General features: G+C 40.0%; 1 protein-coding gene across 1 annotated transcript; it reads left to right on the top strand.

Moving 5' to 3' along the window:
* The first annotated feature begins 2085 nt into the window (after nt 1-2085).
* Nucleotides 2086-13744, top strand: ankrd6a (ankyrin repeat domain 6a). The gene is made up of 15 exons (XM_044375329.1): nt 2086-2630; nt 2747-3012; nt 3135-3233; nt 4061-4159; nt 4298-4396; nt 5190-5288; nt 6119-6196; nt 6460-6564; nt 6790-6957; nt 7748-7909; nt 8203-8355; nt 8766-8879; nt 9446-9746; nt 11487-11845; nt 12754-13744. Exons 2-15 carry the CDS (start codon nt 2755-2757, stop codon nt 12937-12939), a joined length of 2280 nt encoding a protein of 759 aa, XP_044231264.1. The 5' UTR covers nt 2086-2630; nt 2747-2754; the 3' UTR covers nt 12940-13744.
* The last annotated feature ends 861 nt before the right edge of the window (nt 13745-14605 follow it).

Genomic DNA, 14605 nt, shown 5'->3' with positions numbered 1-14605 from the left:
CAGCGTATATATGCTGCACTCCTTGAAACCGACCGTGAAGATCACAGATACACTCTGTGATGTGTTGTTTTGATTTTGTTTGTTTTTACTATTATGCATGTACTACTGCTGTGTAAAATATCATAATGTCTTAGATCATCATGATGATGCCTATGATAGGGGTATTAAATAAAAAAAAGTTGTAACAAACACATTGTGGTCATTTGTTCGGTACAACCATGGAAAGTACACTGCAGAGGATTTATTATGACCCATCACATCCAGGGGGTCTCAGGGGTGTGTATAAGCTCTGCAAGGTGGTTAGGAAATGTACGGGGGTGACGCCTAAGCTACCCGAGGTTAAACATTTTTTATTGGGGCAAGATGTGTATACACTCCATGCAAAGGCAGCCAAACATTTTCCAAGAAATAGGGTACTTGTTAGTGGTGTAGACAAACAGTTCCAAATCGATCTGGTTGATATGAGCGAATATTCTGAGGAAAACAATAACGTGTGATATCTGTTAACATGTATCGATGTGTTTTCTAAATATGCCTGGGTCAGATGTCTTAAAAACAAATCTGGTACAGCTGTTACAAACGCCTTTAAAGACATTCTGAGTGAGGGTCGTGTACCGGAAAAACTCCAAATGGATGCAGGTACGGAGTTTTATAATAAACAGTTTCAGCATCTAATGGATCAGTATAAAATTAAGGAATTTCCAACATCAAATGAGACTAAGACTAGTGTGATCACAATACGGCAACGGGTTAGGGGGTATATTTCACAATCTGTTTAGGATGGCTATAACAGCTGCTACAAACATCGTGGGGGATGTGGTGTCCAATATAGCTAGAAGTACTAGTCAAGAAAACAGGAGGGAAACGGCATGATGGTATACACCTGGACACCTTTGAAAAGACCCCCATCTGGTCATGGGTGTAAACATCCTGTGTCTAAAAAATGTAAAACAGTTGCTAAGACACCCAAAGGTGCCAAAAAGAAACGAGTCACCAGCACAGGCAGAGCTCCAATCAAACACTCCAATCAAACGCTCCAGGTTTTTGTCTAAAGACATATTCTAGCCAGAAACCAGTGGAAAACAAATCATGGCTCTCATTCATAATCAGTCAGAAGAATGTGTGAAAACTGAACTGGAACTGTTCACCGTACCGTACACACAGACCTCCATTGAAAAATCCACAAATGTTGAAATCCCACTGGTTTCAGCAATAACAGACACGGGGCAGCCGATGTGGGTTTCATAAACTATCCAGGATGCACGCTTTTCTTCCAGGTCTCATAACACAATCCTCCAACACGTATCCATACCGTGGAATAATCAAGTGTTTGATTAACGATGGGAAAGACACACTGGATACACAGTTTAGCCCAGGCCTGTTCTGTGAAGACACAGCCGGTCACATGGACGATGCGTCTATAGGTGGGGACAATCAGGGTTTGGTGGCGAGAGGCCGATACACAGGAGACAGCCGCATCATGGAATTAATTGCACCAATACACACCGATTTGTTTTCTCAAGAAAAATTATTGCTGAACGGTGTTGATGTTTCTTTGAAATTTATACGGTCGAAAGATGAATTCACACTAATGACCCCTGCAAATGCACAATAGTGTTAAGAACATGTTGGCGAGTGTGTTTGTAAAAAAAGTTTCTGTAGCACCTACAGTCAGATTAGCACATAGCAGGGCTCTACAGCACACTAATGGGCAGCTGTGGCTCAAGAGGTAGAGCGGGTCATCCACTAATCGGAAGATCGGCGGTTCGATTCTCGGCTCCTCTAGTCCACATGCCGATGTGTCCTGGGGCAAGATACTTAACCCCAAATTGCTAAAAACATATTGAAATAGGCTCAAAACAGCCCTACAAAAACAATAGAAAAACGCGGCAAAAACAGATGGGATAAAAACAGCTTGAAATAGCAACAATCAGACCAAAATCACAACAAAATCGATATGATTGTGTAGCATCAATACCATAAGGCATCAGCTGTTTAACCAGCATCTGTTGTTTATATATATATACTATCTTCTGGTTAAACACGCTCAACAAGGTGTTAAAACAAGGTGTTACTTACCTCAGACATGCCCAGCCACGTCATCCGAGTCATCATCCAATCACGGCGCTAGGGGGGCGTATCCAGCAACGTCATATGAGTCATAACGTCCCTAACCAATCACGGCACTAGGGGGCGTGCCCACGAGTATGCACGCGCATACAGCACACCGTGCACGTTCACGTGCACGCGCATTTCTAACACATGCGGACACATGCGCATTATTTACTACTGACAAGTATCTTCATATATACTGACACACTCCAGTAGAGACCTGACAGAGGGATCCAGCCTGTGGATTAAATACTGTTGGCTGTCTTTAATTCTGCAACACACATGCTCATGTAACTGCACAATGAACACATGCACAAATCCAGCAGCACACAAGATTACACTTGTGTACTGTGGGTAGACTTTTGTGTGTATCACAACAAAAGCTGACAGTCTTTTTGAAGCACCACATCTGTTCTGGATATTACTTCAGTTGAGTTTAATATTTTATTTTTGGTACAACAGAAAGTGCAAGATCCATCATGCCCGAGCATTGTGGGATTGAAGTCATTCCACTGAAGGTGAGTAGGAATGGGACATTATTACTGTCATTGCTGAAGTTAAAAATGTAGGTAATAATAGCTAGAATGTGTCTCATGTATGCATTTGTTTCTTAATCTTTTTATCTCTTGTGCAGTCGTGTTTATGTACATGCATGAACATGTACAGGTACACAGGCCTGCATGCATGAATGTGCGTGTGTCAGTAGTGAATGCGTGTGTGTCAGCAGTGAATGTGTGTGTGTCAGCAGTGATGAGTGAACAGGCACTGGTTCTCGTCCCTCCATCATCCTGCCTGGGCTCAGGCCACCGCACGGCTCTGCACCGAGCTGCCATGGTGGGAAACAGTGATGCCATAGCTGCTCTCATCCAAGGAGGCTGTGCTGTGGACCTGCAGGACAGAGTGAGTGGTGGACATGCAAAGGAAAATCTATTCCTGTATATGTAGTTTACATAACATAGTTAACATAACAGTAATTCACAGATAGTTCATGATGATAATGCTTCGTTCTGTGTTACTTTGAGGATGGCAATACTGCGCTGCATGAGGTGTCCTGGCACGGTTTCTCTCAGTGTGTCAAACTGCTGGTCAAGGCTGGAGCTGATGTACACATCAGGAACAAGGTATGATTACTGAGATGGACTTTGCATTTATATAGTTGCATTGTAGTAATATTTTCTTGTGTAGCACTTTTCAAAAATACATTAAAACGGTGATTAACACAACAGAAATTATGACGACAAAAGGCAAACCAGAGACAATAACCAATGAAGGATGATAAAATCTGAAATGAGAGCAGCTAATGGAAAACTGGATGTTGTGAACATTGAAATGAAAAAGCTTCTCTGTAGAAATATGTAAGGTGTAGTTGCACATTTTAGGGAATATGTATTCTCTTTATTTCATTTAGTGAGATGTTCAGATGAATATCAATCTCACAACTGTGTATCTGGAAGCAGAATGTGGTTCATACCCTGAACCTGCTCCTCCTAGACCGACAAACCTGCCAAATGTCAAGTTTATATACATGTACGTAAATATGCATGGGTTGAAAATATATGAAATATATTTCCAGACTCTAAGTCATGCGTCTTGTTCTTGGGAACTTCAGGGACTCTGATATTATAAGATTTACACACAAAATCGCTACCATCTAGCGTTCCTAAAATTACATTTGGACCATACAGTATTAATTTCTCCAAGACTGTCATGATTTATGTTGAAACATGACACGTCTGTCACAATTGGAAATAGAAGTTACACTGACATTAGTTATTACTGCTGTGATAAAAGTCAGAGATATTTTTTATGAAAATGCACAGAATATTCCAAAACATTAAGTTATTGTATTCATATTGCAAATAGGTTTTCTGAGACTTAAGGTGGTCTTGGATTAGCTGGTTTTATGACTTGTGCACTACAGTATAGTAACAGTATTGTGTTGATGCAGACGGGGAACACAGCACTTCACCTGGCCTGTCAGAATGCACACGCTCAGACTGCTCGACTTCTGCTACTGGGAGGATCCACACCAGACACCAAGAACAACGTGAGTCCTCCAAGATTAATTAATAAAAAGTCTCCACACTATGTCACTGTTGAACAGTCAGGAATTGTTTCATAATGTGACACGTCACTAGGCATGGTGGTACACCTTGATGAAATGAGGACTGTGATTTGGTTCCAGGTGGGTGACACCTGTTTGCACGTGGCTGCTCGCTACAACAACCTGACCCTGGTGAAAATCCTGCTGAGTTCACTGTCTTCTGTGACAGAGAGAAACCAGGTACAGGATGTCGGGATTATTAAAACTGTTATACTGGGTTCTAGTTGTTGACTAATACATTAATAAACATGTATATCTGTTTATATCTTCATCATAGTGTGTCATAAACTGTTTCTGTTTAAATATTGCTTATATATGCTAAGTAGGGGGACTTAAAGGAAGGGCTCACGATCTTTCAAGTCTGTCTGAAAACAACAGTCAGGAGCCTAAATGAACATGTAAACATGTTTTTCTTGCTGTAATAATTCCTCCTGTTCATACTGACCATTAGAAGATCCCTTCATAATGCACTTACAATGGAAGTGATGGAGGACAAAATCCACAGTCCTCCTTCTGTGCAAAAGTGTATTTAAAAGTTTATTTGAAGCTAATATGAAGCTTTAGCATCCAAATGAGTTAAATCAAGTTAATATCTTTCAAAGTTAGTAATTTTGGGACCCTTTTTGTTAAAATCCTTCCACTGCAGCTGAACAGGCAAACACTGTCAGATAAACTTTTAAATACATGTTTGCACTGAAGGAGGACTATAGATTTCGGCCCCCATCATTTACATTGTAAATGTGTTTCAAGGGGATATTCTGATGGTCAGTATGAACAGAAGGAATGATTACAGTGAGCAAAACCTGTGTTCAATTGGGTACATGATTATTGTTTTAAGAAAGACTTGAACAATTGTGAACCTATCTTTTAAAGTAAAGTGCTACCAATTCATGTTAGTGCTTGAGTTTCAGTCAAGTTCAATACAACCACATATAAGGTTCTGAAAGAAACATCATGTTGTGTTTGACTGTAGGGAGGCGACACAGCTCTGCATGTGGCTGCTACTCTGAACCATAAGAAGACAGTTCAGCTCTTACTGGAGGCTGGGACTGATGGAAAAATCAGAAACAATGTAAGATACATCAACAACCCACATTTAATACCACTAAATATAAAGCATTTTTATGTTAAGATAATTTGATATTTTGACATACAGTAGTTAGAAAGCTACATTGTGATGTACGAGTGCTTACAACTCTGTCAGTCACATTGATTAAAATGCTTTTTGTTTTTTTTTTTTGTTTTTTGACAAACCTTTACCAGAGCATTCATGCTCTGTAGGTCCACAATCTAGCAACTACTATAGTTATGTAAAAAACATATTTAAGCACAGTCTGATTTTACCAATTGTAATTATCATTTTTGGCTGTCTGTTTATGCAAGCAAAAAATACTACTACTACTGCATACTACTGTGCAGAAACAAGATGCATTGCATAATAGATCCTTCAAAATGTCATCATGACACACCTCAGGGACTGGCAAAGTCTGGCATTTTGACCTGTTACAGTGTTGTAAACCAGCAGGAAACAGTGCACAGTGTTTTATTCCGATTAAACCGACAGTCCAATGATTAAGTTTTATATAAAGATGGAGGACTCACATGAGATTAAGAGATTAAAAAAAGAATGGTCAAAGTCTGTGCTGCAGAGGCTGAAATGTCTGGACATTAGTAATATGGATCCAACTCCTAAACCTCTGGATCCTACACTACATTTCCCATAATTCAACTCAACAGCGTCTTTCATCAGACCCATGAAATTATGACATCATCAGGGGTTTTTTAATTTGAAAGGTTCCTTCGAATAGCACTCTTCATGATGAATGAACTGAACTCTGTTGGAAGTGCTCTCATTATGACAGTGGAATACAGCGTAAAAATCACATTCCTGTTTTGTTCCAGGCAGGTAAAACAGCGCTTGACAAGGCCAGAGACAACAACCATAAAGATGTGGCACTTCTCCTGGCCAGAGCTCCTCAGGTTGGTGTCTGTATCATAAGTTTGGCCTCGATTTTATTAGATTAAATTCTATCAGTAGATAGATACTTCCATTCAAACATTAGGAAGCACAGTGTCAAGAATGTGATTTGTATGCATTTGATCTTTTTTTCTCTTTATAACTATCATAATCACAGTTTTTAACAACATCAGCAAACATCTTGTGTATCTTTGTAGGATTACTGTTAGCAATACAAAATCAAATGTAGTGATGTAAGTATAGTAGATTTTGTTATTGTCTTCAGGTACATCGCTTCATGCGAGGAAGAACAATAAGGAAACGAAGAGAAAGACTGACAGCTGAGCGCAGAACCCAGTCTGTCACCAGAGTAGAAATACTACAAAACAGAGTAAGAAGATACCAGAAACAATCATTCTGTATAGCATGTACTGTAGGAGATAAGAGGATGGGTATCAAGAGCTGCTGAAAGAAATGTTACAGTCATATTAAGTTAAATCCTCAAAATTTCAGAGTGATTGAAGCATTTGCTGTTGTTATTTCATTGTTTGCAGTTTTTTGTTTTGCACTGGATTTTAATTTCATTCTGGTCCTCCTGGCTGTGGCTCCTGAGCAGGACAGCAGTTCTGTGGTGGAGGAAACACCCAGCAGTGAACAAATGGAAAGCAGAACAGCCATCCAGGTGGGTCCCCCCAACCAGCAGCAGCAGCAGCATGACCACAAGACCCCAGCTGCCATCAGCAGCCCCCACAGCCACCGTAGGAGGAGGAGAGTCAAAGAGCAGGTGAGTCAACATAACAGAGACCTCTGCCATACCCAGCTAGTCCAGTGTTTGTTTTCATGTGAAACATTGTGCCCAGTACTGTTAAACTATCTTCTTTTAATTTGCTGCTAATTTAATATTGCAGGTGATTCTGTATTCTGTCCTTGTCCAATGTCCAAACTAGACAGACAGCTAACAGAGTCCAATAAAGACCCCAGGCTGGGTTTTCACTCTTTATTACATTTCTTCTGCTCCAATTGAAACCTTAACCGTACTCTATGTAATATTTCCTCACAGACGTACATGTCTACATCTCCACGACAATAATAATATTATTAACTATTAATTAATAATATCGCATGCTGCTGAGAATTCTGATTTGATCTAAACAAACAATAAGGCATATCAAGTATGTCAAATATGGTAGCTGACATTGTGAAGCTAGCCAATTTACACAACCTGTTAGCTCTTAATTATCTTAATTGACACATTCAACAATTCTTTAAAACAGAATATATTTGATGCAGTAAACTTCACAATTATATGTGAAATTCTGCTCTTACGCACCCGTCCACTGAAGAGAAGAGGATGGGAACTGCAGCGAGGCACTGCCTTTTATACTCTTTGGGACACATGAAATCGGTAGGCATGTCCTGATTGGCCAGTTACGTACATGCAAATTTCAGTGGCCGATTGCATGTGTGTGATTGGAGGAGGGTATTACCCATAGAGTCCAGTAGAGGGCAGAGTCTGTGTGAGATAGAACCACTTTTTGCGAAAATTTACTATCACTACTTTGTCTTCTTTGCAGCCTTTAAATCAAGAGGATCTGAGAAAAGGCAAAAATGACTTCCACATTAAGAAGAATCTGCATTGTCATGATGATGATGATGATGAAGATTATACTCCCCAGAATGGGCATGCCTATCAGCTTTACACACTGTACCGTGACAAGGATGGCAACATTAGACAGGTAAGATTTTTTTTTTTAAATCTTCAAACATTTCTTTATTTTAAAGCAGTGGTAATGCTCAGAGCTTAATTTATAAATCAGAAGGTCCCAGAGCACTGGAAGGACAAAATACTCGACGATGACAAAACTCATCAAAACTGTAGAGCTTGGCACAAAGTTTGAGAACATCCTGGTGCTAAAACTAAAAAACATGTTGAGCTATTTGAGGACATATCCTATATAAGACCTGATGGAAACCTTCCAATCGAGTGTGCAGTTTTTTGGCTTGTTTACAAGTAGCCATTTCTCTTTAGGCACCGGCCAATGGGTGCCACTGTAAACCTCTGCTCAAGAAGCTGGAGGGCCAACTGAGAGCCACGCAGGAGGAGATGAGGCTGCACATCCTGAATGTCCAGGAGCAGGTTGACAGCAGGCTGGGCAAAGTGGACCGCAGGAACAAACACCAGGTCTGCTTCCACTGTCTGAGATTACATGTATAGCACATTGCTGAACATTACTTTAGTTCATTTGGGAGTTTGATACCAATATCTATTTTTGAGTTTATCTGCTGCTCACCTATATTTTGTGTGTCTAAAGTGAAACTAAATTTGAATTTTGAACTGTTTGATGTGACATGACTCGGAAACTGGAAGCTTATTTTTTCAAAAAGAGGATCAAACCATTTTTAGATATACAGTAAACAATGTTGACTAGTCAAACACTAAGGAAAAAAACAGGATATCTGCAGATTTCTTAACATATTTGAATTTTAATTTCAGTTTGTCTTTAAGTTTGACAATTTCAATGCAATAGAGTTCTGAAATTCTTACACAATTGCTTGATTCAGTCAGATTTTCCTACACTTTGGTTTGGACAGATTAAAGTGTTGGACATGCTGAATCAGGAAAGAGCAGTAGCTGAGAGGAAGAACATGATTTACAGGATCAAGCAGGAGGTTGCCCGGAGCAGAGAGGAAGCCCTGATGACACAGGTATCACAGTTACAACCTACAGGATTTCTTTCCATGCAGGGAACACATAGGAAGCTCATATTATATGTTTATGTGTTATTATCATAACAGACCAGGAAAAAGCTGATACATTCATACTCTGATTATGACAAACCAGGTCATTATGACATTGAAACAACTTGCTGCTTCTAGTTTCAGCTGTCACACAGTGTGATGAATAAAACATGTGAGTTTACCCTTGAATGCAAAAAAAAGAGAAAAAAAATCTCAATTCTGGAATGAAAATCATAATTCTGAGAGATTGAGATTGAAATATGAAGATACAGGACTGTCATGGCTAGCAGCCTGTAGTGATGCTGATCTTTTAGTACAATGCAGATTGAGTCGTTCGAGTTTAATCTCACAATTTCAACAATGAAGTTCTTATGAAAATAAAGAAGAGAAGAGTCAGAAATGGAGGTTTAATTTAGAGTTTTGTGTTTGACAATCTTTCTGATACAACATGAAGAGAGATGAAAATACCAGTTGATAAGAGCTAATGAGTATGCTGAACATTTGATCGTACAGCTACTTTATTTCTCAAGCAGGCAGTAGTGAGTCATGAAATGAAGAAGTGGTGCATGTCCCAGCTGAAGGACATGGATGTCCACATCCCAGCCAAAGCCCAGTACTACAAACTGCTCTCCTCACCCTCTGTGGAGCAGTCTGTGGCAGACGCTGACCTGGAGTCACTCCCCCTGCTGTCTGTGATATCGGGAGACAGCAGCACCTCACTGGCTACCTACGTCAACATCGTACCATCCAGATCTACCCACAGTCTGGGAGGAACAGAGCAGGAACAGATGAGGAGCAGGACATACTTTGAAATGAAGGTGGACAGGTCACCAGGTAGGCGCTGTATGTCTAAGCTCTAACAGTAGGGGCATCTGTACGGATCACTAATAGTTTGCTTTAACTGTGCAATATTCTAAGTCTCCATCTTTGTTAACAAGGAAAACTTCTACAATGCAATCAATAGGGACCATTTTAAAGGTGTATTCAGTAATATATTAATTGCTCTATATCAACTGAAAAAGCATCAGCTGGTCGGTGGCACAGTTTACAGTGGCCTATAACTGAAACATGAAGACATTTTTTCACAGCAGAGAGGAGTGAAGCTACCAATGAGATCCAACAGACCAGTGCAGTGGAGAAGTAATGTATAAATTGGAAAAACCTTAGAACAATAATAGTCTGTTTGTCATGTTATTTTGATAAGAACTTTTTTATTCCATAGCTAAACTGAGTAGTGATGCTCTTTGGTTATGAAAATACAATCCCCAGTATCCTAGGAATTATTCCCATATTGGACAATTCTGACAATGTATGTCCGGTGCTGGATGTAGTATGTCCTATGTAGTAAAGTGGAAAGTGAAGGTGTGGAGGTTGAAGTACTAGATGGATGATAGATGGGTGTGTAGTGTGCTGAATTCTCATACAGGAGACTATAATTTACCTCAAGTAAACTCTAGTCTAGAGGACTAGAGTCCTAACCTTAACCGTACTGTAGCTGCAATGAACAGATATTACATAAAGTGAGAATTTTAATAACATTGGCTTTTGGTATAAAAAATATTGGTATTTAACATAAACCTGGGTTTTGAAGATTCGGCCAATACTGATGTGCTTGTGTGGCGATTAAGTTGTTCTGTTCAAATCAAATGCTCCCACTTGCATTAATAAAAACATTAGATAGCACTCCATCGAGAGATGACAGGTAATGAACAGAGAGATAGATATAGACTTCTGTGTGCCGTGTACACAGTGGGAACTTGGCGGTACATACACAGGTAGGGGGTTGGGGTGGATGATCAATGGGCGTGATGCTTAAAGTCAGGAATTCTGGCAGGATTGCTCCCTTGTTGAAAACAACGTATGATAACGTAAGTCTTGTATCTAACCAACTAAATGCTTGTCATTTGTATATTGTGGTTATTTGCTGTGGAAATATAAAAAACTTTATTGAACAGTATTCTGTCCCCTGCGTGCGTGGCTCTACATGAAGTGACAGATAGCTAAACAGGTGTAGTAGGTACTGAAAGGTTTAAATGATGACTCAGACGTGGAAGTAAAATACTTGTATATCTTCGTCAACTTGCTTTCTTGCAATGCTTTTCCAGAAACTCTGAAACTGAAAATAAATACACAAGAAAATGTTCTTAATGTAACTAAAAAGAGTGTAGAAATGTAAACACTTGCTTAATACTACAAAATTAGACCAATGTTTGCACTACATGTTGCCAAAAAAGGGATTTAGGTAATTATCTATAAATCTCCCCAAATATGAAATAAAACAACGAAATATGCATCAATCCTTATCCATAAAGATAAAACATACAACATAAACTTACAAACAAAGCTTCTCCAAGGTTCAACACAGATCAAATCAAAATCAAAAATGGCTAGTGTCAAACTATGCCCTACCCATGTGATCACAAATAACAAATAGAAAAGTACAATCAGCTGACAGCAATCTTCAAAGTAGCCACTAGGAGATGCTAAAAGGCTCTTTACCTACATGTAACAAAACAAACAGATCCTCTGTGTCAAAGTGATAACTTATTTTTCTCCCCACAACTCTCTTGTCAGATGACTATGAGAACACAGCCCTGTTCCCTTTGCCTGCCAGCCAAACCTCAGGGCTCCTGCTGGGCTCTACTGACCCCTGCTGGCAGCCCCTGGGAGTGCAGGACAATTCCACAGCAGCAGTGGTGCCACTGTGTGGGGAGAACTTCTCAAGAAGCAGCAGCCAGTCCAGCATCAGTGACCAGGGACCCTCAAGGATCCAACATCAGGGACCAGGCTGTGATAGACAAAACAGGAAACACTTTGGAGAGCTGATCAGAGCAGGGATACATGCTGACTGCACCAGAACACTGGAGTTCTTCATCGACCGTCCTGCTGAGCCCACATTCAGCCAGGAGAGGAACAATCTGCATGCTATGGAGGTGAGGATTTCAAAAAGACTTGGAAAATGTCAGTCAAGCAGACATGCTCCAAAAGATGCTTTTCCTTAAGCCTTAAAGGATACTGCTGGCTCTGTCCAACACTTAGAAAATACATCTACAGTACCAACATCTTTAAAGCTCACTAATTAACACTCTGTATCTCATTTGTGTAATCTGCTAGAATTATTTATTGGTTAACAACAGTTTATCCATTCACCCAGATTTTTGGAAGTTACTGTGCTCGGCTGTTGTTTGGTAAGAAATAGTTCCTGCACATAAAACCACAAACTGTTTTTACATTTGTGTTTGTGTACAGACTAATGAGTTACAATGCATTAATTAGTGAGCTTTAGAGGTGTTGGTATGTGTTTTTCTGAGCTTCCACTCTTTATGCTAAGCTTGGCTACTTGTCTCTTAGCTCTAGTCCTGTACGTAAGGGGCCCTGTGGAGTTTCCTTAAATAAAAGTCATGTTTACATGAGTGTTACTGACCAAAACACATTGTGTATAATTGAGGTTGTGTGATTCATTTTTTCTTCAAAAAAGATTTGCAAAGCTACTTTTTAAGTATTTCAAATCCTGCCTTGTTTACTTTAACTAGCTTGCAGTCTTCTTCTTCTCTTCCTTTGTTGGCACATTGCTGGGTTTTTTTTTCATAATCGTACATAATCGCCACCTGTAGATCAGTGGATAGTGTGAAACTATTGGCAGGACCGTGTGTATATATGCATCCGTGTACATGAGAGAAACAAAACAGGGACCCATTCATAAAAAACAGTTCCATAGTGCTACTAGTGGTCAGAAACTCCACAGGGTGCCTTTAATGCACGGACATGAGACTGATATCAACCACAGCCACTGATCTTAAAACTTCAAACCACTTTGAGTGTGTCGTTGCCTTCTTGTCAGGTGACTCAGCGTTTCTTTGAGACGGTGTCGGTTCAGTTGGAGCGCTGGTATGACAGGAAGGTCCTGGAGGTGGAGCAGCAGACAGAGCTCAGAGCGCAGCAGGACAGGAAGGAGCTGCTGCAGCGAATCAGCACGCTGGAGGAGGAGCTTCAGAGGCTGAAGACCAATGAAAATGTAGAAAGCTGACATGCCCTGACAGTGATCAATCCTGGACTGAGCCTGGATAAACCTTTTCTCTTAGACTGTGCATTTAAAAACTTAAATTGCTTAAATTGCTTTAGGCAGCAAAATGAAAAAAGTACATGGAATAATCCATACCCTATATACAATTAATACATCTTTAATAAACTTGAGTATTGCTCATGTTAAGCCCCTTTCAGATATACTCTTCTTTATGTAAATGTGATGTCAATCTAACATGTTGGTCTCATGTCTGAATAATCACTGTGTGAATGTCAGAATGTCAGTTTTGGAAAGATACAGAAATGGCTCCGCACAGCCCCTCCTAATCCACTGTCAGAAAGGTGGACTATATGCAGACTACATATTGTAAAACGTTCGTGTAGGACTGAAGGAAAATCAACACTCACAGTCACGTGGTAGAAAGTCATGTCATTTTCATGATGCTGGGATAATCATGACATAACGAGTTGCAAGTGTGCAACGTACTAAAAAGTGTGAAACCATGCAGACACTGAAACTGTTTTTTTTGATGACATCTAGTTTGTGAATGTGGAACATTCTTGAAAAAGAACATTCCTGCTTAACAAATCTACTGTTGTTATAAAAAATCACTCCAAAAAAGACAAAAACAAAGATTCTGATTAATAGAACAAACAAAATCATTGTTAATCACCAATTACTCATGTTTTACACTAATATATTACACAGTGACCTCCTGTTTGACTTGTAACACGTCTTGAACAACAAAATCAAACGAAACAAAATGAAATTAACATTTTGGCATACAACTGAAATAAATGAAACAACATTGCAAACGTATTCCAGTTTTTTGGTGGGGTGATTTGTTTGTTTTTGTGTGCTACTTTGGTTGCAGTTTTGAAGGCAGCCACTTGTCTTCATATGCATCTGAATTATATAGGGTTCTAATCATGTTCTGGCACGAGACAGCCAGGCCACTGGGGTTCCCTTGCATTTTAGGGAATAAAATGGACCGTCCCTCACTGGGGGGTAGCAGCAGTAATTCTGTGGTGTGGGTTTGTCCATGCTGCCGTGGGTGAGAAGATAGGAATGTGGGGTATGTGCAATCCATCAAACCTCTCAGAATTTATGCTGTTAGTGATTCCCCTCCATCCCAACACTCCTTCCTGTACATAGGTGTGTTCAACCAGACCATGGACATCCACCAGCAGGCCTGTGCCTCTGTTCATGACAATGGACTTGATCAATGTGACAGGGTCAGGGTGGCATGCGTTAGCTCTGCAGAAAACTTCTCTGTCCCAGGAACATACGCACTGGGTTTTAGGTCTATGTGGCATTGTGAGGCCTTACATGAGTCTTGGTCCCATGCTTATAAAGCAGCCGACCTCTGGCCAGCGCCACCTAGCGACTAGAGACCTGTGTTGAGTAGGCACCACCATCTTAGCCATTGTCTCTAACCAAAACACCTTGGTCACATCCACCATTTGATTCTCATGTGACATGACTTCTGCCCATCTGGACTCACGCAACGTCATCATCCCAGATCAAGTCCGCCATCTTGTCAGACACACATACATTCACACACATTGTTTTATGTGTGTTTGCTTAGGTAGTGTTAGTCTTAGTACAGTAATTTGATAACTAAAGCATTTGTTAATTGTATTAATTCTTGCTGAGATTAATGAATTCT

The sequence above is a fragment of the Thunnus albacares genome, chromosome 15 (assembly GCF_914725855.1).
Source record: "Thunnus albacares chromosome 15, fThuAlb1.1, whole genome shotgun sequence".
Classification (NCBI taxonomy): Eukaryota; Metazoa; Chordata; class Actinopteri; order Scombriformes; family Scombridae; genus Thunnus; species Thunnus albacares.
Note: the sequence above shows the minus strand (reverse complement) of the source record. Positions and strands in the feature narration are given on the sequence as shown.